General features: G+C 45.7%; 2 protein-coding genes across 2 annotated transcripts in view; both read left to right on the forward strand.

Moving 5' to 3' along the window:
- The first annotated feature begins 116 nt into the window (after window positions 1–116).
- On the forward strand, window positions 117–2,755 carry Mrpl21 (mitochondrial ribosomal protein L21). Its single transcript, XM_077684255.1, has 2 exons — window positions 117–518; window positions 2,343–2,755. The coding sequence occupies exons 1-2, from the start codon at window positions 150–152 to the stop codon at window positions 2,607–2,609; spliced, it is 636 nt and encodes a 211-aa protein (XP_077540381.1). The 5' UTR covers window positions 117–149; the 3' UTR covers window positions 2,610–2,755.
- A 6,093-nt stretch (window positions 2,756–8,848) lies between these two features.
- Lkb1 (Lkb1/serine/threonine kinase 11) overlaps window positions 8,849–27,515 on the forward strand; it is a 33,951-nt gene continuing 15,284 nt past the window's right edge. Inside the window, exons 1-4 of the mRNA XM_077685477.1 lie at window positions 8,849–9,130; window positions 12,515–12,667; window positions 16,817–17,013; window positions 19,179–19,352. Of these exons, the coding sequence (XP_077541603.1) occupies window positions 12,521–12,667; window positions 16,817–17,013; window positions 19,179–19,352 (518 nt within the window). The 5' untranslated portion in view covers window positions 8,849–9,130; window positions 12,515–12,520. The remainder of the gene's footprint in view (window positions 9,131–12,514; window positions 12,668–16,816; window positions 17,014–19,178; window positions 19,353–27,515) is intronic.

A 27,515-nucleotide genomic window follows, 5' to 3' on the forward strand; every position in this document is an offset into this window, starting at 1 on the left:
AAAAATAAAAAAACGATGCGCGTCAAAAAGTCTAAAAATTAATACTGCAGATGCGACTGCAGTGTTGCTTCTACTTCAAGTAGTGTTTTGCATACGTTCGTGCGCCTCCGCACTAACCGCTTACCGCAACCACCGCAACTGCACACAAAATGGCGCTGTTCTGTCGCAGCGGCGGCATGTCTCTGGTGCGAATACTCCGTTTGCCGGAGACTTTAGCCCCGTTAAAGCGATGCCTGCGTTCCGAAACCGTGCGCATGAAGCCCATGGCAAGTCCCGCAGTAGCTACGCCGGCTGCCGGCTTGCCCATCGTGGAGGGCAGCGTAGTTTCGTCGGACGAGGTCCAAGAGACGCGGCGCGTGCTTGAGAACGTAAACGCGCAGATCGCCGACGACGCGACGGGCCGTCTCTTCGCGGTCGTCTCGATGTACGGAAAGCAGTTCAAAGTGACCGCTGAAGACCTCGTGATCATTCAAGTGCCCATGCCGGTGGACATTGGAGACTCGATTCGCCTCGACAAGGTGGCTCCCTCGCTCAACTACTCGCGCCTGTCGACTCGTGCAGTGTGCCTTGATTCATTGTACTCGGTCGCTTGTAGTTCGTATGACGAGACGATGGGAAAACGATACGCTTAGTAGACGTGGCAAAGCGAGTGATGTCATATAAGCTTGACAAAGTGTGCCTAAGGTTCAAGCTGTGTTATGCGTGATGTGAATTTTGTGTTGCCCTCTATTGGCCTCTTTTACTCAGTTTTCTTGCTCGTAAAGGCTTCACCTGTCACTTTAGAGCACCTCTTGTTTTATCCTACTCCGCTTTTTTCAGGCAACTCCGTATAATACTACCACTTAATCCCAGGCCGTTTTTGACCTAGCACCGCATGGTACTACTTAGCCTGCAATATCTTTCTACGTTGTTTCCCCTACGCGCGTCTCTGCATGTACAGCCATACCCCAGTGGGTTACTTTTACGTCTCTCTATTGGCCACCACCTTGATACCGTGGGGATACATTATGGCAACTCCCTACAAACTAGCGCGCTCTTATCACCGTACCAAACCAGGCACTGCCTGTCGCATTTCGCGCGCAAAATCACAAAGCAGCGCGAACGATTCCAGTTTCCAATACCTTCATCTGCACACTCGTTATGCTTACGCCATCTGGAATTTACCAGGGCACCCGTTAAACTTCACTGAACCATCTCTCTTCTTTTGCGGTACCAATGTTTTCACTGAAGTGGTCGTGTTGCACATGATGTTAAGAATTCCTGTAAAACCTCTAGGACCATCTATTTAATTTGACATCTACGATGCAAAGATTGCAAGGTTGTTCCGTTTCATGAACCGCGGTTCTATTACCCCTTTACATGTGTGAAATGGAATAATGTGAAGTGCCCATGTGCAACTTCCACCACTCGCCAATTTTCAGCTAAGAATGGGAAGGACCATGATGAACACCGGGGCAGTGACGGCGAGCAAAAAAACGGTGGTAAAACTCTTTTCCAAATCATTCCCTGCACTTGTTCAGGGCCTTGCTTTGCATTTCAAGCATGTAACGGTGTCCCTGGTGCAACTCTCGACGAAAATTTTTTTTTTTTACGGATGCCCGGTAACAATTTTTTTCCCTGTTGCAGCCGTTTTGATCCCCAGAGGGTCTTTGTAGGTTTTTTTGTAACTTCACAGCATTGTTGCTCAAAGCCATGTTAGTACAGGGTGCTGGCTCACAGGTGAAGACCTTTTGTTCAGAGCAATATGTGGGCCACACTTTCTCCAAGTAAGAGAAGCATAAAGCAAGAAGCACTTTAAGAAGAGCCTACTGTTTAAAAACAGGGAAAAGCCTTGTGTGAGCTCTCATTATCTCTTCAAGACTCCCCGTTCGTTTGTGGGTCTTCAAACGATTGGTGGAAGTATTGTTTGCTACGGTGGTGGGTATTTGATAGGAGAGGGCGACTAGCACATTTTCAAACACACCCACTAATTTTGTGGAGTGCGATTTTCCTGGCTTGAGCAAAAAAATTTAGAGTTGCAGGACATTGGCATTACAATAACACAGCACTTACAAAAGCTTCTAATTGACATAGGTAGAGCGTGCCAACAGACCTGTATAGCGAGCGATATGCAAGAAAGGCGTCGCACCGAATTGTTCCATATGCTAAATAAAGCACAAAAGCGGCATCCATTTCGCTGAAAGCATTCATTGTACTCAAACGGGCATTGCACTAAAACTTTTGTGGGTGGCGACTCTCTGGAAAATATTTCAAGTAGCGTCTAAACATCTGACATTTAAAAGTAGTAGTCGTACTGTTCACCGAAACAAACTTTGCCCGTGCTTGCCTCTCCCCCTGCCCAGGTGTTGATGGTCGGTGCACGGGACTTCACGTTGCTGGGGAGGCCGCTTCTAGACCGGGGACTGGTCCGCGTCGACGCCACCGTCGTGGAGAAGACCCTGTCCCACACCAAGCGCAACTTCATCTTCATCAAGCGGTCGCGCTACGAGAGGCACTACTTCTACCGCTTCCCCTACACCGTGTTGCGAATCAACTCCGTCAAGCTCTTACGCGACATCAACGCACCCGCGGATCAGGAGACAACCGCCCAGCCGCGCCTCACCTACTGAATGAACACAGGCCGGTCAACGTTGCACCCCAGAAGACAAACCGCTGATGGCTTGTAGCGACGAGTTTTGTACATATGTCATTTTGACTAGTAGTGCTTCCTACTGTGCTATTAAATGAAGAAATGCGCTAATGTTCCTTGTCCTTTCATGACGTGTGTTTCTAATACGTCTCATTTAATAATGTGAAAGCATTGGTTAACTCGGCAGGTTGAAAATCTATTGGGCGAAATGGCGGCACCTCAACGAATAAAAAACCAATTGAGTTGAAAAGAAGGTCGGGTGAATTTGGGTCTGTGTGAGATTTGAACTTTGGGAATTCAAGACGCATGCATTCCCAATGCCACCACAGCTTGATGGCTCTAGTTGACTAAAAGTGGACCCATTCGATGTGTTGTGGCCTTCCACTTGGAAGCATGTGTTAAGGCCCGTTCATACTTGTGACAAAAGCGAGCGAAAGTAACAGGAGTTCTGTCGCTGTCATGTGGATCGTTTTTCTCGTTTGGCCTGGACCAATTTTTTGTCACCGCGACAGAAATCGTGTCGCTTCGTCGCAAGTGTGAATGGGCCTTTAGAGACCCGTGTGGAGGCATACACGAGTAATTTGGGCATGCTGTTTACAGAAGTAGCAATGGAGGGAGCAGCTATGTACCGCTGTATGTCCGCTTTGCTTGGCTGTGTATGTGTGGAGTTGAAGCAAACGAAAAAGAAAGGCACAAAAGGTAGGGGACGATGATAGTGATGGAGGGCATACTCAGCAATTTGATGCTTGTGTTTTCACAATCGTTACGTCATGGGCGATGCTTAGGTGTTCTTGAATTGAATTGAAACAAGGTTTATTGGATCCTGGTGAATGTCATACACCACAATATACAGAAAGAGGTCTCAAAGTAAACTCTGTTGTAGGACCTCTTGTCAGTAAATGCGAGAACTGATATAAAAAGGTACAGAAAATGCAGTCGCGCGTACAGTAGATAAGGTGAAAAATACGACTAACGAGGCTAATAAATAATATACGTTTGTGTGACAGAAATATTTTTAAAGACAGAATACATAATTATACAGTGCAACAGATTTAAAAATTGGTCATGACGAACATGGGCGTAATAATGAATTTTCTAGGTAATCACAGTAAAAAACAGAGCACAAGAATTAGCGGGATAAAAATGTCCTGAGTGAGTGTTTAAATTAAGAAATAGGTGACAGGTTTCTTTTCTTGTTACTCGCTTGCTATGATGCCATAAAGGCATTACGGTAGAATACCGATCAAGCGCCCCCTCCCATTATCCGAGTATTTCGAATTTTCTCATACTACTGACAAGCTCCCCCACCCGCCTACCCCAACCACTGGCCTAAACCAGCGAAACCGAAACCACTCAGGAACGCCTCTGACTGCGCTCTTGCATACTCCAAAATCCAATCTAAGAACGCGCGGCCTACGGCAGATTTTCCATGTGCTCGCCATTTTGTTAATGTCATGTAATGGTGCCAAATGCGCTTGTGTCTTTTGTGACAACAGTGGTTTGTGACATGCATTCGTATACAGATAACAAGAAAAATTAAAATCGTGGAATGGAATCGTTACACTGGAAGAAAACATGCATGCGACATCTCGTCACTTCGGTTAAAATCAAAAAAGGGTGTGCGAGCGGGACAAAAAGTACAAGGGCTTACTGCAGCAGAACTTTGGAAAGGCCAAGCTTTCGCAGACGTTGAGCAACGGAGTGCCGGTGTTCAGTGAAGAAAGGGATGACACTCTTTTTAAATTTCGTGAATGAGAAAGAACCGCAGGGCGTTCTGTGAATAAGAGGCTTCTCTCTGAAGAAGCTGTTAAAAGAGCGCACAGCTTGCAGCTCAGAAATTTTGGTGCGTCGTGCCGGTACATCAAGCGATAGAAACAACGTTTTGGCGTTGGAATGTGTCGTGCCACTAACGAAAGCCAGAGGACACTGGAAGATTTCTTGGAGGCACCAAAGGCATTTCACTCCACCGTGAATGCCCTCTCAACACACCACGAGTACATCTTGTTCAACATCTCAGAAATGGATGGTTATTCAGGGTGGCTAGAATGGATTCTCTGGCTAACAAGGCAGCCATTGTGGTTGGTGAGAACACCGTGCGAACTGGTAATACTGGTTGCACAAAAGGAGCTTGATGGTCTTCTTTATTAAAATAGTGTTTCTCTCCGGCGAGCTGCACTATTTTGTTTTTCATGGTGGTGGGGGTTAGGGGGGTTAACGCTGCCATTTCGAATTATCGGGCAGTTCCAAACAAGGGCCCCCTCCCCAAAATTCCCTGTACTATCCCCACCTCGAGGGGGAGGTGCTTGCTCGATATTTTAGCACATTGCCAAGAGCTAAAGTAAGTTCCTCTTTGTTTCTGCGGACTAATGAATTGGAAATAAATTCAAAGGACCATGTTTGTTGTGGCTGAAATTTGAAGCATTCAGCACTTTGTGCAGTGCCACCGACAGCACATGACCACTCGCGTATAGTTTTTTGTTTCAGTTAAAAATGTTCGCATTTGTGTATTCAATATTACTTATTTTTTTACCTTTAACAACTCTAACAACATCTATATGAGCAAAGACTCTTGTGAAAACCATAGTAGTGAGGGCCAAGCATGTAAGATATATATAAAAGAAAGCTTGGCTTCCAAAACTTTGATTAAAGTTAAGCAGTGCAAAGAGGATATGAGTCGATAACATGCGGGGAAAAACAGGTTTTTTGGGTCATCATTGTTGTGGGGCATGATTCAAGTATTCTCCAAAATCTCGTTCTGGCTTTCCTGATAGGCTCAGTTACGCCAAGTGATTAGTGTTCTGGTATTGGTCATGGTACATTACTAGTAGCAGTTCTGATTTTAGAGCCAAAGTACACAGAATGAGTAGAATTCACAAATTCATAAATGTGGATCTGTGTTTCATAGCAATGGTGGTGAGCTGCCTGCACTTCTCTTCCAAAAATATTGTGAGCTTAAAAAAATGGCAGTTGCATCAATGCCTTGCATAGGTCATTTGGAGTGATGGGATAAATGCGTGCCAAAAAATGTGCACAAAGTTGTTCGCCTCTACAAACTGGATTAATTTTTTTCCAACAACTTGAGTGGCTTCACTTTTTCGAATTAGGCACATGACCTTACTGCAAAACAAGAAAATCTCCAAACCTGAATGTTTTTCCCAATCCTACAAACCTAGATGGTTGGTTGTCGAAGGTCCAACGCCTGCTGCAAGCTGTTAATTTTTTTTCAGCTTTCATGGCTTTAAAAAATCAATTCAATGCTTACTATTTCGGATACACAAAACCAGTTTTGGAGCTACCTTTTTTGTTCCACTTCACCCTGGCGTTCGCAGCACAACCAGTAATTGCGACAGGTGAGCGTGAAGTTCTTGCTTGTACTATGACTTGATGCCCTATTAATTATTCCTCAACCAAGTAATTTGGCCTAGTAGCACACATATTTGCTTTCATCCTGTGATGCAACATAGCCAATAAACTGCATTAATGACAACTTCTGACATTGGGTTGGCTGCCGCGGTTTGGTGATGTAAGCAGCTAGTAGTATTAACGATTTTCGAGCCAGCAAGCAACCTACAAACAATGTACAAAAAGTGTGCCTATTTTGACCATGCATTGACTGCACATTCACACAGGCTGATATCACAGCCACCAAGCTTTGAATTGTAAAAACACTCAAAATTACTTCTTTTTTGAAGACCTTTGTAAGAACACAGAATCTGCCCACAGGCGTAGTTGCAAGGGAAGTACTACCGTGCACTGGGTTAAAGCTTTGGTCGGGTACTCTGGGCTGTATGTAAAGACGAAATGCTTGCTATAGTCGGTCACACGTAACATTCCTTGATTAAATATATTTCACCTTGTTACATCGTCTGGGTTATCTTACTCGGACAATTTCAGAGTGAAAGCTCTACTACGGAAAGTCTCGCAAGGTCGTTAATTGCGCTGCGATGACCTTGAGCCATGGGAGCACAAGTGTGGCAGGTGCAATGTCGGGTCACGTGATCCCCTGCAAAGCAACATCTTAGCTGCTCTCGCTCGGGGCCTTACCACTGCCGTACCATGTGACTATAATTATAGGGGGTAATAACGGCTGCTTTGCCGGTGCTTGGTCCCTCAGTCTCACAATGGATGGCACACCATGTGCTTCAGCGCAAGCAACAGGCTAAATCCAACCATCTGAGAGCCCAACTTGCATGAAACAGTACTGCGCTTATAGCCTTTGCAAAGCCAAGCCAAGCAGACCTTTGCTTGCGATAACTAAGTTTGTAAGTGTTAAGTCTGACGCGTTTTTTCTGCATTGACATGTGCTGACAATTCCGATGCATCGTTGCTTAATCTACGATCCCTTGGCAGGTCTTCGCATTCGCCTGCCAGACATGCAATTCAGCATTTCGGTAGGGTTAGAGATAAATGTTCCAGGTCGTTTGTTTTTAAATGCGAACCGTCTGTTTCAGAGAACACCATGCTGGCAGCACTTGAAAGGTGGTGCAAAGTGCCAACAAAAGCTGCTTTCAAGAGCCTGAGCTCCAAGTAAATTTTTTCCGCATGCACAAGTTGGACGTGGAAAAGCCATTTCAGTGGAGGCGGAGAGGTATGCGTGTAGGGGGAAAATTCCGGCACGGACACCTTGCCGCAGTCAATGCTACGCAACACCAAATTCCTTTTTGTAACCTTCTGAAAACAACTAGCACCAATACATCAAAGATTTCCCAGAAAAAAGTTTAGCATTTGATGGAGACAACCGGTAAGTGTGCAGTTTGAACCACTGATAATATAATGGAGATAACAGAGCGGGGAACCGCGGTCCCGGCCTGTACCCAGTAAATGACCGCGGCAGATGGAGGATGAGTGTGGGGGCCTTGCGAAGGCTTGCTGTCTAGCTTGATAAAGTATGCAGGCATACTAGAATTCACCCTCCTCCCCATCCCTCTCTCATTAACTACTGAGCTCGCTCTAACACCAGATTCACAACGGCACATTCTACTACCACACTATTCTTTCGCGTCTTTTCGTTCCCTTATCCATAAACCCGCTTGCAATCTCCATCTAATCTACTGCTGTTTATTCATCTAGTCTACTGGTAGACTGGTGTACTAATCTACCAGCCCCTGACATCAGCAGCCTTATGTCAGGGGCTGGTCCACAACCTAAAGCTAGATGAAGCTCCAACACCGTGCTGGTCAGTGTGGCCTCCGGCTTCCTTTACAGCATGCATGCAGAGTAGCACGTCAGCGAATTCATGCTGGCAAACCTCTCTGCTTTCTCTGTAATAAAGAGTCTCTCTCTCTCTCTGGACTTTTAGAGAAAAAAATAGGACCCATTCCACTCTGTAAAAGTAAATGACCTCATAGAGATACAGATCCAGAATTTAGACGAAAGCACGAGAAAATTTTATTTCACTCCAGCATGGACAGCAGTCATCCTCAAGCAGTTTTGCGTCTGAGACCTGATACATTCATGCAACATGCCATGTTCGAACGTGGTTAAGCCAAGTTTGCAGAACAAGAACTCGGTCTAAGGGCTAGAGTGCTGAAGGCGCGCACAATTGAACGGCGAGATGCTTCTCGGCACAGCGCCGCTCTGGGGAAAAACGCGCAGTGAACTTTGATGCGGCCATCGCCTTCTATCATTTTTTGATGCCACATGCCTTTTCCCTGTCCCCCTATCCCCCTCTCCGCACCCCTCCCCTAGGAACGAACTATAGCGATTAGGCAGTTACACTGCGGAAGCCATGGACTCCATGGCGGAAGCATACTAAGTGCTAACTGGACCTTGGCTGAGCTTGAACCTGCCCCTACCTCCGAAACCCTGCCCTTGAAACGAATGAGCTATAGACGCTTTCACTGCGGAAGCCGTCGTTGCCGCGAATTGGTTCGGTCGGCACATGGTCGGCATACAAAGCGTTGTCGGTGGCACTTCCGTGCGCGAAACCATCGAAACCGTATATGTTGCTGTACCTCGTTTCCGTTACCGTTTCTGCTCAAATAAACGCCTTTTAATTTCCCCTCTCGCTGATGGAATCCTACATACATAAAGCCAGGCATAAAACAACGAAATAAAACAAAACCATAAACCATGCAAAGCGGTAAGTTGCTAGTTATTCTAACGCCTCCCAGCGAAATAGCTAGCGGAGGCACCAGCCCGCGCCATTCACCTGACCTGAATTGTTCACGGGCAATCCCAGAGCTGCCCTCGGGCAAAAGTTAACTCAGAAAACGAATGCGGGCATACGTGGGACCAGCCGCACCAGCCATGGCCGATCGGCTCCGCTGTGTTTGTACCGACGACGGCTGCCCTTTTATCGCGGGTGTACTGACTTGAAGTGCGTTTCTCGCGCGTTAAATGCCAGCGGGAATGTCGGGGGACCTTCAGGTAATCTTAATTTAATGTTTGGGCATTCTCCCACGCGGGAAACCGCCGGTGGAAGGCGTTCCCGTCGGCAAAAACTTCCACGAGCGCCGACCGTCGTGGTTTCGCTCTGATCTGACTGTGACCAAAGTGGTGGTAAGAGGCATTGTTTCTTGCTATTGTGAGGTGACGTACAAAACGAATGGTCACTGCTTCCCAGAACTCTGTGGATCATGACAAGGTTGCATTACGTATCAAATGAAAATGCCATTTGAAGCCCCTTCCCTAGCTGAGACGCCGCCAGTGCACGCAGTGGCGCGTTTCTGGAACATTTCGAACTCGCCGTGTGTACTTTTAAGCAGGCCGGAGCATTGTTTTCGTCGGACGCCCTTGCTAAAGTACGCATGTGTCTAGCTCTTGAGTGCTGGCAAGCTGCCAGCAGCGCAAATGCACTGGTTGGTTTCCGGGAACGAAAATATGCAGAGAGGAAAAGTTCAGGCCGCGCCCTTATCAACTGCTTCGCAAACCGCTTTTTCAGTTAACCGTAGCACGCACGCAATGCATCAGTCGACATGTGCGCTAATTTCTGATAAAGGCCAAAACGAAAACGGCTGTGTGTCAAAATTTCTGCGCACCCTAAGATCCTTAGATGGTGTCAATTAAACTGTAGTGCTGCAGCTCGCGCGTCTGCCTCCGATGTGAGAGAGAGGCCGGTGAGACCGACGAGCACCTTGTTTATGAGTGCAAATAAACGTTATCAGAGTGCGTGTAAACTCTGGCCATTCCAAACAGGTTGTCTTTAATCACTAAGAGGAACCGGCACATGCTTGTAGTATGCGTCCATGATTACATTTTACTTTTCCGACTTACCTGGTGCACCAAAATTGCTGTTTTTTTTTAACCTTGTAAAATGTTCAAACCAGCAGATCTTGCCACAAGAGATGCCTTTTATTGTAACGTTTGCACGTGATGCTGAGCATTGTATCTGCTTGCGTGACAAGGTAATACGTATGCTCCACTGAAGGGAACGAAGCCTAAATTGTGCGGGTGGTTTTCAAACACCGGGGCACTTATCTAAGGTTTTAAAGTGTGCGTTGCAGATGAGTGGCATTGCGATGGCCTCGAATGGCATGATGAAAAGATTGTGGAACCACTGCTCATGACAATCCCTAAGGATTGGCCTATAATACCCCTGTCACACAGGCACTTTCAATCACGATTGAGTCGAACCAGATCGATCTCAATTTGGATCGGGTGCTGCACTGTAGTTTCAATTGCAATCGAGCCCGATCCTGCTTTAACTCAATCCTGGTTCCGCAAGCGCGATTGAGGTTTCCAAACGCAATCGAACGAAAGCGGCGGTGCTCTCGTCTCCGCTGAATAATGGCACAGAGGTTGACAACTTCAACTAACGCCAAAAATTGTGTCAAATAACTTTACCCAAATAAGCGTGCAGTGACATTTGGCGTCTGGCAACTACGACCATGCAAAGTTACCAGACGTTGGCCGCAAAGTGCATTTTTGGTGCCGTCTCGCGTACGCGAGTGCAAGCGGTGCAGCTTCTCAATCAGGATGGAAACGTGCCATGTGGCAGCGGCGGTGCGTCGAGCGCTCTCAAAGTCAATTGCGCTTTGCTTCAATCCGGATTGAAAGTACCCGTGTGACAGGGGTGTAAGTGGATTACCACCCCATTCTTAATGCCGCCGCGTATACCAAAATAGGGTGCTATTAAAATGCTGCTGTTCCTTTCGTGCCGCAAGAAAGGAAAGCGGAAGATGACAGTCACCACTGGTGCTTTGACCAGGGCAAGATAAAACGCCCCTCAGTTTCCTCATGCAGAAAGAAGTTGACTTTTTGTTCATCATCATAAGCCTTGTTGCGTCCACTGCAGGACGAAAGCCTCTCCCAAACATCTCAAGCCATGGCTATCGAGTGCCTGAAGGCCGATAGTGTGATTGTATAATCATTGAGAGTTTTTTTTTGGCAAATATACTCAACCAGGGTTGGCAAATCCTTGTGTGGTGAGGAAATGTTGTTTGTGTCCCAGGGAGCCTCACCTACCATGGTTGAACCTATCTAGTACCGTGTGTCTGGCGACGTTATGACCGAACCAGGCAGCATATCGGACCTGCTAATGTGATGGAGAAGAGAGAGAGAGAGAAAGACTTTATTTGAGGCCAGCAGGGAGTGGGAGGTCGGGATGCGCAGAGCCTCCACATCCCACCCACGTTCACGACGTCCTCGGGACTGGGCCCCGCCGGTGTCGGCGTGAGCGGTGCGCGAAAGGTACTCGGGAGTTCGTCCCTTTCCCCCCCGTCTGCGACTCGCTCCGCTTCTGCCTGGCGAGAGCAGCCTCGAGCTGCTGGACGGCTAGAGTTTGTGCGTTCAGGTCCGTCGAATAGACGGCACTCGTTATGGTGTCCGGCAGCCGGCCGTAGAGGTCGGCAGCTTTTATGCTCAGAAATTGTAGCACGCTCCAATGAGGCACACAAACTGGAACATCTACAAAGGATGCTGTTTCTACATGTTGAGGAGTGGTATGAAACGGATATTGTGTTCATACCGGATGTCTGTTAGTCTACATTTAAAATTAAGTACCACTTTAAAAGTGTGTGTTAGAGTGCACTAAGATGAGGAAGCACGAAGAAATACAGGATAAAATGCTGAATTACAACTGATACTTTATTCAAGAAAGAAACACTGACCCTAACCAAAGGAAAAGCTTATACAAACCCACACACAAGTGCACACTTATCATAACGTCCTCTGCCCGCTATATAGCAAGGTTGAGATAGTGTACTTTTATTAAGAGCGAAACTGAAGAGATGCTAATGCGTGTATCAATATTGTGATCGATTTCAAGTGCCTCGATCAATTCACGCGTGGGCTTTTCTTTGGCGATGACTTCGCACTTTCCGAATGGCAGAACACAAATACTACAACGACAGCGTGAGGATAGGTGGCCTGATATAGTAACAGTCTTTTCAACAAGCTTCCTGTGCTCCCTCAACCTATCATTTACACACATACTTGTCTGACCGATGTAACTCTTCCTGCAAGTCAGGGGAACACTTAACGAGCTGTTCCTTGTGCTGTTTTGCGCACTCAAATTGTCTTTAGGCCCCGCCATTCACCAATGAGCAAAGCTTCGAAAGTTCGTTAGAGGCAGAGAAAATGCTGCGGAAGTTGCGGCTTGCAAAAGTTTGTTTGGCCATCACTTTCGTCTTGCTAGTAGACAGAATCATATCTTGTCCCTTTTCTCGACAACTGACTCCGTTTGCCGGTGGAACTCTTCCACTGGCCGGACGGCTGCATTGCTTCTGTGCTCCCCTTTGAGTGGTCGGAGGGTGGAGACTTCAGGGCCGTACCCAGAGGGGGGGTTTGGGGGTTCAAACCCCTCCCGAAATCTTTTCCAGGCAGCACGTAAACAATACTTACTCTTGCTTTCAGCAAAACTACCCCCTTCCCAAAATTCATAACCCCCCCGAAAAAAATTTCTGGGTACGGCCCTGGGTGGAGTGACCCCTCCCCTCCTCGCAGGCCAGCATGGAGGATGCAGCGGAGGAGCGGGTGCCCGTGGGCGACCTGATGGCCAACGACTTCTACCTCAAGGAGGCCGAGGACGGCGAGCCCCTCGAGCGATGGCTGAACGACGACGAGGGCCCGCTCGTCTTCTACCGCGTCAACTCGCAGGTAAGATGACCACCCTCCCCTGACCCGCAAGCAGGGCGGGGGGCCAGAACAAATGGTTCAACTCATTGCCCAATTAGTTTCAACAGCAGGGCCATTTTTCGGCCCGATTTGACCAGCATGAAGACTAATGGGTATCCCCCTGATTATGATTATGAGCTAGTTTTAACGCGCCGCCGCTACACAGGCGATGAGGTGCGCCATAGTGGAGGGCTCCGGATAAATTTTGACCACCTGGGGATCTTTAACGTGCGCCGATACCTCGAACGCACGGGTGTTTTCTCTTTTTGCCTCCATCAGAAAAGCGGCCGCTGCCGCGGCCGGGAATCGAACCCGCATCCTTGGGCTCAGCAGCACAACGCCTTAACCGCTGATCCACCGCGGCGGGTACCGCTCCGAACGTCACGTGATGAGAAAAAACTTCAAAAGAGGTGGGCACCCAGGAAAGAAAATGGGCACTTACACAAAATTGGACATGTAAAGTAAGCAGAGGTCGGAGCAGTTCTAAATGATTTGTTAGGTCACTGAGGTGTTGTGCGACTGATCCCAAGGGCAGGGGTTCGAACTTGGCCATCATGGCTGCATTTCTGATGTAAGCGGAAAAAGAGGATGGTTGTGTGATGAGATTTCGACGCACGGCAAAGATTCCCCAGGGGGTCCAAATTAATACGGAGACCTCCCCTACGGCACGCCTCATGGCCGAGGTGTAGCTTTGGCGTTTTAAAACCCCCAAATTTAAATTCGAGGTCCCTAGAGGAGGTTTTTGCCCCTGCAACGTGGCTGCACTTGGCGATGCACGGTATTTTCTTTTAAAATTGCGAAAGTTCGCCGATGTGAGCGAGGGAAGCCAGATGTACACTTCCTTCTACTTGCTTCCACTCTTAACAAGTTTATCAATGTGTGCATGGTATAGTTCGGGCACGTGGGAACTATTTAATGTATTTTTCGCAGCTTTACTTTTTTTTTTAACCCCGCAAAAGTGACTAGGCAAACACCGTGTGAGATCTCTGCACAAGTGAGGGTTTAAAGTACACACATGCATGTTGCTTGAAAATGAGTAATGCACACAAGTTTTTGAGTATAAATTATTGTCATTTTCATTGCTACTTTGGTGAAGTCTTAAAAAGTACTTACTTACCTAGTAATGGGCCGAGAACTGGTTGGTTTTGGTTTTTGGCTTGCTTACTAGTAACTGCACAAGAACGCATGAGATGCAGAAAGTTCGGAAATGCATGCTGTCCACACCCTTTTTGCCTTGCATGTTCCTTGTATTATTACTGTGCGAGCATTAAAAGGGCCATGCAGACAAAACACAAGCTTGGTTCATTCAAAAGATTGCCTTGTTAGAATCATACTGATACCACTTTTAGCACACACTTGCTCAAATGAGCTACATAATTAGGAAAAACCCACTAGCTCATTTCCTGCAACAGAACCTATGACGTCATATGCCCAGCTGTGCGATTGGCTAAGGCCAGCAAAAGCAAATGCATAGTAGGCAGGGCTTATAAGCTTGCTGAAGGAGCTATTTGTGCCTAAATGTAATGCGTATTCCTTTTACAGCAGTAAGAATGGCGGGGTAAACAATGAAAGTTACGAAAATACTCGTAGTAAGCGTAGAAGTACCGATGTGCACTGCTGATGGTGCTGGGAGCACTGTGCTTTTTTTTTTAGCTGCACAGCAGCCCGCCGCTTTGGAGCGTTCTTAGACGACACTGGCCGATTGGCGTAAGCGACGTTGTCTTATGTGAGCCTGTTTGTCCGGCATACCATGTTTCACGAAGTGATTGCTTTCTACCCTGACAAAAAAATAAGCCACGTGCAAATACGGTCAAAGACAAAGCCACGGTGGTCAACAATCCTTTGCCGACTTTGGTAGCGTCGTCTGGGAGGACAGACGGCAAGTGAGGCTGCGGAGCCTAATGACGCACTGGAAGTTCGTTTGAGTACCCGCCCTTGTGACTTCATGGCAGACATCACGAAAACACACAATTTGGCGGGAGAATCAAATTTTAACCTAAATTGCTTAATTTCTCAGTGAATACGGCAATCGTTTGCTGCCGGACAAGCGCTGGGGGCACATTAAAACACGAAATCTTTCGAAGAAAACAAACTTGCATTTTGTCTGCATGGCGCCTTTAAAACCCGACACCGTGTTGGTGCACAGGCTCAACAACTTCCTTGGGCCTGCATCTTTTGTTTTGAATGCCTAAAGAGACTCTGTGCATGCCACGATTAATTTTTGCTTTCGTCTTCCCATCTTTCTCAAACAGCTTGAACTGGTAAGCAGCGGTCTTGTGTGACCATTCAGCCCTTAAGATATTGTGTTTCCATCACTCTTCTTTCATTGCACGATGCATTGAACACAGTGTGTCTGTTGGTTGTTCGAAACCTGTTCCATTAGTGCGAACTTCAAGGTGTGGGAGAAGTTATTGTGTGCAGCTTTGACAGCTGGCCGTACTTGGTGCGAGCTTGTCTTTCCATCTGTTTTGCATGACAGTGGTCTCACGTATGCAGCGAGGTAGTAGTGCTTGTACTTGGAAAGCAAATTTAATGTAGAGAAACGAAAGCAGGACTACTCTACCAAGGAATGCTGAGAGGCCTTGCAAGAGCATTAGATTGCGTTAAATTGCTGGAAATCTACTGGACTGGTGGTTTTCATTATCAGACGTAGAAAGGGTAGGTTGGTCATAAAAAGCTGTTGTTGATGTTAATGCGTGCAAGGAGCGCCTACATTGCTGGGTTTGACCAGAAATGTGGGCCTAGAGCAGTGGTCCATGAACTCATCTGTATGGTTTGCTAGCCTGCTTGAACAAAGCTTTGCATGTTAAAGCTTGTCAGCAACCTTAAAGTTGTCCTAGCATTAGGAGCAAGGTAGTATCGCCTCATAAATCTCAAGCATGTTCCACGGCCCTCAATGAAACCGCACCTGAACTGTGAGCCAATTTCTAAACAAGGTGTAATAGTGGCCCAACACAGAGTAAGCAAGCTAGTAATAATGCGGTGAGCTCAAAAGATGGCGTCCCAGTGCCAGGTGTCGTTTGTTTTGTGGTCAGTGAAGGTCAGTACATTTTTCTTTTTTCTTTCCTTGCTTCCTTTTTTCTTGGACGACATTTTGCCTCCCCAAGTGGTGCAACATCTTACTGGATCAAATTTTTCAGATGCTAGTTCGCTATTTCCACCGCAGCCGAAAAACCTTTGTCAAAAATGCATCCAGCTTTTATTGCCCTCTTTTTGACTGAAGGTGCGAGTTGAAGCATTGTTTTGGTCATATTGTGGGCACACAAATGTGCTAATACTAGTACATGAGCAGCCAATCTTTCATCCTGTCGGGCAAAAACTAAAACAAGCCTTATCCCGAGTTTCTTTAATTTTAACGCACTTTTGTTGTCATCATCTGCCCGTTTAGTCGAGCCCAGATGTTTGAGCCTGGCACGAAACGGAGCAAGTGTGTCGAAGCACTTTTGTTGTGGTTCAGTGCGCATTCTCGGCCACACTGAGTTTCATACTAATACATACTAGAAAGAAATCTGGCACTATAGTCTGGGCCAGGTGTGCTTCAGCGAGCAAACCGTCGGGTTTCGTAAAGAAACATTCCATCGTTACTAGGCATTGCTTGCCAACATTCTGAAAAGTTCCCTGTGGCTGCAAAACAACAACAATAATAATTAACGTAAAAGTTATTTAAAGTTGTTTTATTAACTCCAAAGTGGCGCTTCAAAAGATATATTTGTCAGGTATTGTTTGGAATGTCACGCAGGACTAACAATAAAATAAGTCCCCCATTTTTGTTGATTTCGGCTTTGAGAGGAAAAAGAAGCCACGTGGCTAGCCAAGCCGAGTGGGAAAGTACGTTTCTAGCTGCTATGGCAGCACCCATGAATGCACATGAATGTCCCTATAGCGTGTATTAATTAGTATGAAACTCTATGCCCGGCGGAGCCACTGCAAAACCTTGTTACTAGAGACACTGTGTCACAAGAGACACTTGGTTAAGAGAGACATTTGAATGTAAGCGGTTTGGTTGGTCTTCCTATGTTAGCAACGTTGCATACAAGAGACACATTCCTGGGGTTCCCCGAGAGGAGTGCCTCTTGTGACGAGGTGTTACTGTAGTCCCCTCTTCCCCCCTGCTTGTGACGGGACGTGCAGGACATCATCTACAAGGCGAAGAAGAAGCGTCCCAAGCTGGTGGGGGGCCGGTACCTGATGGGGGACGTGCTGGGCGAGGGCTCGTACGGCAAGGTGAAGGAGGTGCTCGACTCCCGCACCCTCTGCCGGCGGGCCGTCAAGATCCTCAAGCGACGCAAGCTGCGCAAGATCCCCAACGGCGAGCAGAACGTCCAGAGGTGACTTGTCTCCTCCCCTTCCTCTTCCAGCTCTTCTTTTTCCCCGTCGTGGCTGTTGGGACGCTTTGCGTTGCGATATGTGCTTTTGACGGGGGGTGGGTTGTTTGTTCGGGAGAACAAAAACCATGGATACCTATGCTACACGGAAACTTCCAGTTGACAGTTGACTGCTTGCTTACTACAAGTGCACCCTGCAATGCGCCGCTCAATAAGCAGTGCATTCAAATGGCTTCAGAAGTCCTCTGAACTGAAAAGTGTATGTGAGAGCAGCCATTCTTTCGACAGTTTTGTTGCCAGAAAAGGGTTACCAGGGATATCGGTTTACGGCATAAGAGCAGCAGTGGAAGCGCTGTGCATTCTGCGCCATTCTGCGTCATTTCCTCCACCAAAATGCATTAGTATTATGTCAAAGCTGCTCCAAAGCGGTGTCACGAAATTAAGTGGAGCCCCCCAGTGTTGTGTTCTTTCACTTTGCACTGTTGAGAGGCAAAGGTTGGCAGAGAAGTTAGAACCGGAAGTGTGAAAAACAAGGGTGGACCCCAAGCCAACTACAGGCCGATTTATTTCCATGCCTCAGTGTCTCTTTGAAATCCCCGTGGGGCGATGTCCAATCACTGAAAAATAAGCCACCCTGGAATTTTGTCCGAGGTTACTTTTTTTGTTGTTTTCCAATTTTTCATCAAAGATTAGCCCGGCTTCAGGTTTTGACTAGATGTGGCATGGTTTTGGAGGTGGGGGGGCTGCTCTCTGGTATTTTAAAGTAGTTGTCTGTCGGCGTAGACTGCGTTATCTTTCTGCCATTCAACCACTCGTCCGCATTCTTCTTTATGCTGTACCAAAGCTGTCGGTTGCGCAAAACTTGTTTCGTAGCCTCGGAAGCCACACTTATAACCCTGTCACACAGCAAATCTAATGTCATTCAAAGGGAATGACACTAGCTGTTAATGACACTCGGTTTGGCCGTTAGGGTCTATGCGGTGAAACAAATGTAATTTGATAGTCATAGTGGTGACAATTAGGGAGCTCTCAAAATTGCAGAATTATGATTCAAGTGCGTCTAGAATGTTTTCATATATAATATTTTTTTTAAAACAAAATAGATGATTCTTTCTTATAAGTAGACATTACAAGCCGAGACAAGTCTGCAAATAATTCGTATTCAGGGTAGCGCGTGCATTTGGGACGAAATGTTTTTCTTTTTTTAAGTACTCGTTTGTCTTTCGTGATTTGAAAGACAAAATGAAGGGGAAAATATAAGAAACACTATTCTTCGGTTATTAGGAACTTTCTTCTGTACTGACTCATTTGGCTGCTTAATGAGCTCCTGAACTTCAGTTAGCCGCTAAATGTCATTCGCCTCAGATGTCGTTTGGTATTCTCGTGTAGAGCCGAATTAATGACATTTAGAGCGAATGACATTTACTCTAAATGTCATTAGATCTGCTGTGTGACAGGGTTATTAGATATTTTAAAGTTGGCTGCATCTAATCTCATGGCAGCCGTGAGAACTACCTCAGGGAAGTTCTAGCAGCAGTTTCCATAAAAGCTTGCTGGCCTAAAATTTGCTGAACAATATTACGACCCAACGTAACCTATTGTAGCATAACCTCACAGGACCTTACCTAACCTAACCGAACGCGTCATAGCCTACCCAAATCGAGCCCAACTGCAACAAACCTAATCTAACCCAGCCCAACGACACAGAACACAACCTACATTAAATGTAATTCAACCCATTCTTTAAGTCCTGTGCGTTGATGTCTTGATATTGTAAAAAACAGAGTAAAAAAAGTATTAAAATTACGATGATCGAAAAATTCTGAAAGCTTAAAAAAAGCAACTACATTGCAATGTCGGACTCAAATCTGAGCCTTCTTGTTTAAAACCAAGTACTGTACCACAGTGGACAGCAGCAAATACACCTTTTTAGGGAATATTTATCCCATAGGATCTCCGCGTAGTGTACTTAGCCAATAAGAGGCGACTGCCGTGAGAAATTTCTGACAATTCTCACGGTTGCCGGGATAATAGACACTACCTTTGAAGTTCCCCCATCGCGCGAGGCCTTCTGCTTCGTATGTCTTACCCATCTTGCACCGAGCGCAGTCAAAGGGGAGGCAAAAAGAACCCTCCCTCTTTCCCCTTTCCCCCTCGCCCACGTGCAGGGAGATTCAGCTGCTGAAGCAGCTGAACCACCGCAACGTCATCCAGTTGGTGGAGGTGCTCTACAGCGAGCAGAAGCAGAAGATGTACATGGTCATGGAGTACTGCGTGGCCGTGCTCCAGGAGCTGCTGGACGCCGCCAAGGACCACCGGCTCCCGCTGGGACAGGCGCACGGGTGAGACGCATAGAAAGACGGGGCCGACGCTCCATGCCTCCTGTCGCTTCTTTGAGGGATAGCTGCTGCTGGCTGCTGCTTCCTCGGTCAAATGCACCACTCATGCAACACAGCTCCTGCCCACCCGCCCGCCCCTCTGGTGGCAAGAAGGAGCATCCTGGGTTTCTCATACCTGTGCTACACGAGCGTTTGAAAGGGCACTTCAGTCGGATGACCTTTGATATTTGAAATGCCATTCGAACTGGAAGGAGTTCTGCCGATCTACACGACAGTTCTCAAAGGCAGTTGAAAGTTTCCGCGTTCGCCCGCCATGTTTTGGTGTTGACACCGCTGCCCTGTTTCCTCATTGACAAAAAAAAAAAAAAAAAAAATCGGAGTTAAAATGAGCAAAAAAACAGTTATTAGTGATCAAATCGACAACAATCTACAAGTGCGCATAAAACGCGAGCTGACAGCGCATTCTTTTTTTTTTTTTTTCTTGTGCACCAAGTACCAAGTTACTTTGTTATCGTAGAGTGACTGATAGAAAACAAAAACAAGCTAAAAATTATGAAGATCGTGCACTTTAGACACCAAGTTTTACTCGTAAATAATCATTTTTGTAATTACAGCATGCAGAAACTGCTCCCGAGAGCATGACCGTTTGCGTTTCAAAGGCCTTTGAGCACTTCAAAGGTCGTTTGGGGCGCTCCTGTGACTCAAATGGCATTTTAACCAAAGGCCTTCGAAAAACGTCATGTAGCAGCTCAAATGTGTCGTTTTGACTCAAATGACATTTGACTCAAAGGCCTTCGAAACGTTCGTGTAGCATGGGTATCACAAACCACAAGATGGTGCGCTAGTCTCCTCGAATCCACACGATTATTGTTCTCCACCGCTACCAATGGCGTCCAAAGGGCATGTGAACAGGTGGTAGCGAAATTGCGCAAAAAAATGTTCCCACGACTATTGGGGAATCCACGCGCGAAAGAGGTGTCGCACGAAACAGCAATGTCTCTGCTAACAGAGAAACATGGTGCAGACCACGATTGTGGGCTGACTTAAGGGGGGACACTGGTCTTAAAACAGCCTCTTTTAATTTTCTAGTGAACTTTGTAAAACTTCTCAGTCTTGCTGTTTTTCTCCCACTGATTTCAGATATGCCATTATTTTCTCAGTAGGTCAATTAGTTCCCAAGATAATTCGCACTAATTACCCATTTTTAGTCAAGCGATAGACAAAACAGTGTTCATCATAAAACTGTAATCTTTATATTTTCCAATACTACGAACCCTGGTGAGTGCAATAATTGAAGCAGTTTTTTGATGCATCGCTTGGAACTAATTTTAAAGCTTATTAAACTTTGGTAGCACCAGTGGCAAGGAGCCATTTTGAGTGCCCATTTCAAACACCAAAGTTTAACGAGCTGTAAAATTAGTTCCAAGCGATGCATCAAAAAAACTGCTTTGATTATTGCACTCACCAGGGTTCGTAGTATTGGAAAATATAAAGATTACAGTTTTATGACCAACACTGTTTTGTCTATCGCTTGACTAAAAATGGCTAATTAGTGCGAATTATCTTGGGAACTAATTGACCTACTGAGAAAATAATGGCATATCTGAAATCAGTGGGAGAAAAACAGCAAGACTGACAAGTTTTACAAAGTTCACTAGAAAATTAAAAGAGGCTGTTTTAAGACCAGTATCCCCCCTTAACTCTTTCGCTACCGCGCCTATCAAAATCGATCAATTTGATCGATACTTTTGGGAGCGCCTTTTCATAGCGTTCCAGGCGTATCTCGAACAAGTAAAGATGTTCGGAGTTAGATCAGAAAATGGCCTTTCAAAATCAGTTTTGTTTTCATTTTTGCAACGGAAACGTGATTTTTGACACGCTTTTGAATCACCTGGTTGTGGAAAAGGGGCGTGGTCATCGCGCCTCAAGGCTACCAACGAAGAATGCGTGCAACTCGTAATTACTCTGCACCAGCGCTTGTTTTTTGCTATCAGGGCGTGAATGGGGAACTAGCAAACGATTTTCAATCGTCAGGTTCACGCTCTGACAGTAATAATCCCAGAAATCGGCTGAAAATGTCAAGCAGTGCCTGGTTGCAAAGCTACTTTATGATTTTAGGCAGTTTTATTGCCTTTGCGCAAGTTGTCCTAAGTACTCTGGTAGTTCTACTTACCCCAGGACCATTCCCAAACAGTTTACAACAGTTTCGGTTTCGTTTCTGCATCGCGAAATTCATATTTAGCGCAATTACGCAGTTACCCAACTTCAAGGCTAACTGCCATGGCGCCTGAAGCGTCCGCGACTGATCCTCGAACAAAGCACGCCGCTCCTCATTTCCCCCCACCCTAACCCGATTTCTGCGATAAGAACTTCAGATGCAAGTCAAAAGGTCACACCCAGTCGCCAGATATCTGTTCCGCCGAGGACAGCGCTTCAAACCGGCCTTACACTGCCAGCTGTTCGCCTTCCAGTTTCGTTTTCATGCGAGGGTATATCCGGGTGTCTAATGTTGCTGCTTAGTTGAACTGTCTATTCGGACGGAGTCTCTGATAAGTTTTTGTACTGTTTCATTTGAAAAATGTTAGGTAGCGCTGCAATAGAGGAGGCTCGTTGTGCTGATCTTTTTTAGCGCGCGACTGCTACTCGGCCAAAGATCGCAGGGGACGATTCTAGCTCATCGTACCTCATTTTTGCGAGCAAGGCTACAATTGCGAGTAAGAAGATGATAATAAAGCTCAGCTTTATGTTTTGAGAGATAACTGACCGTGAACGACAACAAACATCAGCCACGGCGTTCCGTTTTCAACTTCATGCATGTTTTTTTCTGCATCGCGTGCTTGTCCCAAATATTGTGCTCGCTGTAAATGCAAAGTCAGCCATTGACAAGATGTTTTTACGTTATGTGGGGGCAAATTGGTGCCTCTGATAACGTCAAACCGCCAGATTTATTCCAAGGAACCACCCAAAATTGCACAGTTTGAATTAGAGGTTGGGCTTCACCGCATGACACGAGCACCGTGCGTGCTAACATTTTTTTTTTATATCTGAAAAACTGTTCCGCGCAAGTCGACATTTTTTTTAGGGTGTGTTTTTGAAATGTTTCCCTGCAAAATGTATATTCTAATTTTTTTCTACTACCGGTGGTTTGATATACACAACTCCTTTTTTATCATTTTTTTCGACAACTTGACAAAACTTTTGATTTTGATATTTTTTTTCACAACTATGATATATGAAAACCTTTAAAAAACCGGTGTTATTGGAAAGGCCGTTAAATAATCGGCATTTTGTGCTCATGCAATTAGTGCCTAAATAATTTTTTAGCAGAAAAAAAAATGTTTTCTTGGACCCCCCAAAATTGGTCAATTTTCTGCGGTAGCGAAAGAGTTAAAGATGCGAGTCACAGCTACAATGTGCGGTGGAATTAAAAGACTACGAGGGTCGTGAGGACCCCTCCCAGAAGTTACAAAGAGAAAAAAAAAATGCCACACATACTTTGTCTAAACCCAGTTATGCCACGATGCGTGTGCAGTCATTTCAAATGGTGCTACAGTCGAATCCCGCTACAACGAAATTGAGGGGACGTGCAAAAAATTTCGTTGAAGCGAAAATTTGTTGAGGCGAAATCTGCCCCAACACGCCACAGAAGGGCAAGAAAAATAGCACGGTATATTTCCGCATCATTGGCAGCATAATACAATGTTTAGAAAAAAGAATGACGCGCAGTAACGTCGTGTTTAGTCAGATAACAAACATACCAATGGTTATCAGTTTTTTTACCAGCACACAAAGAGTGCGATACTGAGGAGAAGGGGAGAGGTGAAGAAATGCAGGCGCAAAGCGTATTGCTGTACAACAAGGCGTTTCCACCTAGGTGATTACTTGCAGATAGCTGCTATAGGTGGTTGGAAGCCCCCCTCTCGCTTGTGGCAGGAACGGCGCCGTTATCTTTATTATCCTCTGACTAGGCACCGCAGCAACTGACCTTGGCAGGTAAGCCGCGCACGCTTACATTTATCGCGACCACCCCCTCGCGACTAAGATAGGATGACGCGGGTTCAAGACTAAACACGAAAACATTAATTTTGCTCTTGACTTTGAAGAATTGTAGCAGGAAAACTGCAAGGGCAGCTGCTTACAACACATACATGACGGCGCTGCACCAGCAGCCATGCCAGCAGCAGAGCACATTCGCGCGATTTCAACTGGATATGGATTGGCTATAGCTCCGGCTTGGCGAACCTGGCTTGCGCCTCGTGTAAAGACGGCCCGCCGCATCGTTATCACCATCACACAATGGCATCCACCTATGCGTTTTTTTTATGTTGGGTGGCAGTGTGGGAGCACCGCGCATGTTTTCAGTGAAACTAAGCGTCCTGAACGTATAAAAAGTTACAGATAGCTGGTGCTATGCTTAATATATTGTAAAATAATTGTTCAAACCCAGCCCAAATCATCAAAAATTTCATTGAAGCGAAAGCAAGTAAGACAAATGGTTCGTTGTGGCGAGGACTTTGTTGCATTGACTTCTATGGCTAGCTGACGGGGACTTGGAAATATTTCGTTGAAGCGGACTTCGTTGTAGCGGGATTAGACTGTACTTGAACTCCATTGAGCAGTTGAGTATTGTTTTTGTTAATGACGATGTAAACATGATCGAAAGCGTCACTTTACGTCGATTGTCACCTGTATGCGGGATCTGCCAATTTTTTTCTCAGATGCGACGTAACAATTCACCGAACTGCCATTTTCAAACATTTTCAAACACAAATGGACTATGACGAGGGACATTAAGTGTCTCCTGGAATATGCCGTACTCCACTACAATGTTGATGGCTGCTGCCAGCTTTAACATTTATTCACTTTGCTGCAGGGGTGCTGCTGACGTCAAGTTCCGTTTTGATGCAGTAGAGCTACACTTAAAATCATTGGTAATCTCTCACAACGAAAACATCCCCACCCATATTTAAAATTATATATATAGACGCAAATGGTCAGTGTTATTTCTCTCATAACTTTCAAATCACTTTTAAAGCGCTTCCTCTCAGCTCTTGGGGATGGGAGAGTACAATGCCATTACTGCTTGCAGCAGTATGCAGACAAAATACGAGTTTATTTTATTCGAAAGATTTCGTGTTTTATAGTCGCCCCAGCACTTGTCTGGCAGCAAATGATGTTGTATTCACTGAGAAATTAATCAATTTAAGTTAAAATTTTGTTTCTCCTACCAAATCGTGTGTTTTCAGGACGTCTGCCATGAAGTCAAAAGTTCACGTATTCAAACGAACTTCCACTGCATCATTCGGCTCTGCAGCCCTGCTTGCCGTCAGTCTCCTCAGATGGCACTACCGTACTCATCCACGGACTGTTGTCCGCTGTTGCTGTGTTTGTGACTGTAGTTGCTCCTGGCTTGTTTTTGTTACTGTAGAAAATACAGTAGAATCTCGATAAACGGAAATCGCTTAAATGGAATTGCCGCTTAAACGGAACAGTAGCCTGTAAGTTGGTTGGTTTTGTATTCAGATAACGTAAAAAAACTCCCGGTAATTGGAAGTAAAATTTCTGCGTCACCGTTTAAACGGAACCAGAATTGGAACTTCTTGTGATACCCATTGGCATGAGAATCAGCTTTTTACGGTTCCGGATGTTTCGCTTTTTTTTTCTTCCTCCGTGATTTTTTTAATCCTCATTGGCCTCGTAAGTCTCGTCTCGTAAGCGGTTAGCCGTGTTGGTGCAACGAATGCAACTTTGCAGTTCTTGTTCCAGTCGTTCGGTCTCGATTCAAAACACCGAGGTTACAGGGCTCAGCTCTTGCCGCCTCGTTCGTGCCATCGTGGTGCTATTCGCACTTCATTACCGCGTTGCCGTCTTCTAAATTCGGTGGCTTGTAAGCACTCGCGAAGTTTAGTCCTCTAGCCTCCGTGAAGATGCAGTTGCAAGGAATCAAACAAAAATAATTGATGCATTTTGTAGTGCTATAGTGCCTAGAATATACTGCCAGTATATTATAGGCACTATAGTAGTGCACAGTGACTCATTGTTGCCAAATCAACTTTGTGAATGCGGTGCCTAAGCCTCTTGAAGTTTTCTTGCGTTCTGAGAAACTATCAGCTACATTCAGCTTCTAGTGCATATATATTTCCATGAAATGCCATTAAGAGTGTGTGCGCTCATAAATTTGCACCTTTGCACATCTCTCTCAGTAAACGGAACTCCTGCTGAACGGAACTCATTTTTTCGGTCCCTTGAAGTTTCGTTTATCGAGAGTCTATTGTAATCGTTTAGTGGAACATGGGGTATGCTTGACAAATAGGCTGACGCAAGACAACGTCGCTTATGCCAATCGCCCAGTGTTATGTAAGACAACTCCAAAGCGGCGGACTGCTATGCAGCTAAAACAAGCATAGTGCGCCCAGTACCAACAGTAGTACACATCGGTACTTCTATTCTTACCTGTATTTTCGTGACTCATTGTTTACCCCACCATTCTTACTGCTGTAAAATGAATATGCATTAGATTTAAGCGCAAATAGGTCATTCAGCAAGCTTATAAGCCATGCCTAATTTGCGTTTGCTTTTGCCGGCCTCAGCTAATCGCACATCTGGACACATTGATGTCACAAGTTGTGTTGTTGTTGTGGGAAATGAGCTAGTGGGCCGCATGGCCATTCCTTTTTTTTTTTTTTTTACCTGCCGTGGTGGCTCAGTGGCTAAGGCGTTGTGTTGCTGAGCACAAGGTTGCGGGTTCGATTCCCGGTCACGGTGGCCGCTTTTCTGATGGAGGCGAAAAGCAAAAACACTGTGTGTACGCGATTTCGGCGCATGCTAAAGATCCCCAGGTGGTCAAAATTAATCCGGAGCCCTTTGCTACGGCATGCCTCATCGCCTGTGTTGCGTTGGTGTGTTAAATCCTACAATCAATCAATAAATCATTCTCTTTTTCCCTAATTGTATAGCTTATTTGAGCGAAGAGTACGTTAAAAGTGGTGTCAGTACGATTCTAACGAGTCGATCTTTTGAATGAACCAAACTTGTGTTTTGTCAGCATGGCCCATTTTAAACATTTAAGTTCAGCGGAAATCAGCTGTACAGCATACTCATTAAAAAATCATGGATGGTAACTGGGTCTTTTGTTTTCAGTGTTATTTTTTCGGATGTTGCTTGAAACCACTGGGACAAGGGCACAGGCATTTGCGTCTCAAAGACATTTTACAGCCTTGAATATCGGCAACAATCGACGATCAGGTGGCTCAAATGGGCTTGAAGCACATTTAAATTGAATGCCATTGAACAACCTAGTGGAGCAGCATGACATTCGTATTTGAGTCAAATGACATTTGGTTCGAAGGCATCCGTGATGCCAGTGGAACGCATGTGTTAATGATGCAGCCTGTCAGAATATATAGTTATTGCATTGTTTCACAAATTCACCGATTTCACTAATACTAATTTTGTGGTTGAGGAGGTCACTCGATGAGAAGAAAGTTGCCCACGTAAGACATAGTACCATCAATAAAGCTGGAAACAGCAGGTTAGGTTTTCGTATTTGTTTTATACCACTGGAAAATTCGGCAGGCCCTTTTTAACGAGCCTTCAATTTTTCTACAGGCTGGTTACTGAACTGTGGTGAAGAAGTTGTGAATTGTAGTTTACCGTTGAAAATTGTGTAGTATTTGCTTCGATTTCAAAACATTTGCTTTGATTTGGAACAGTTTGAACAAAATCACTATTTGCTTTGTAAGGTAGGAGCGAAAGAAAAAGACTAAGACATGTGTGCACCCCTTCAGTGTAGGATTACGGAGACACAACGTTGAGACATCCCGACATTTTTTTGGACCATTCGCCAGTGGCGGCTGGCAAGGCATGTCAGAGTCTAGGAACCATTACCAATTTTGATGTGTAGATATGTAGGCATTTTGTACTTCATTCTGGAGAAGGAAATCTTGCGGGGCAATCTTTTTAGTATTTTGAGGAACGGTGGAACCCAGCCTTGCAGACACGTACATGAGGAGAGAGTAGGACAGCTCACACGCTGGATGTGTGTTGTCCTGCTCTCTCCTCGTGTACGCGTCTTCAAAGCTGGGTTCCACCATTCTTCGAAGTATGTACCAACCAGCCAAACACCAAACTCTTCTTTTTAGTCGCTGCATTTTTCTCAGTTTTTCA

Source organism: Haemaphysalis longicornis, unplaced genomic scaffold (assembly GCF_048455015.1).
Source record: "Haemaphysalis longicornis isolate Haplotype H1 unplaced genomic scaffold, Haemaphysalis longicornis Haplotype H1 scaffold_9, whole genome shotgun sequence".
NCBI classification, from domain to species: Eukaryota; Metazoa; Arthropoda; class Arachnida; order Ixodida; family Ixodidae; genus Haemaphysalis; species Haemaphysalis longicornis.

Bases quoted from the DNA above. Each gene is read 5' to 3' on its own strand.
- Mrpl21 (XM_077684255.1), top strand. From the start codon at position 150: ATGGCGCTGTTCTGTCGCAGCGGCGGCATGTCTCTGGTGCGAATACTC. The intron at 519-2,342 runs GTGGCTCCCTCG...CCCCCTGCCCAG, and splicing joins ACTCGATTCGCCTCGACAAG to GTGTTGATGGTCGGTGCACG.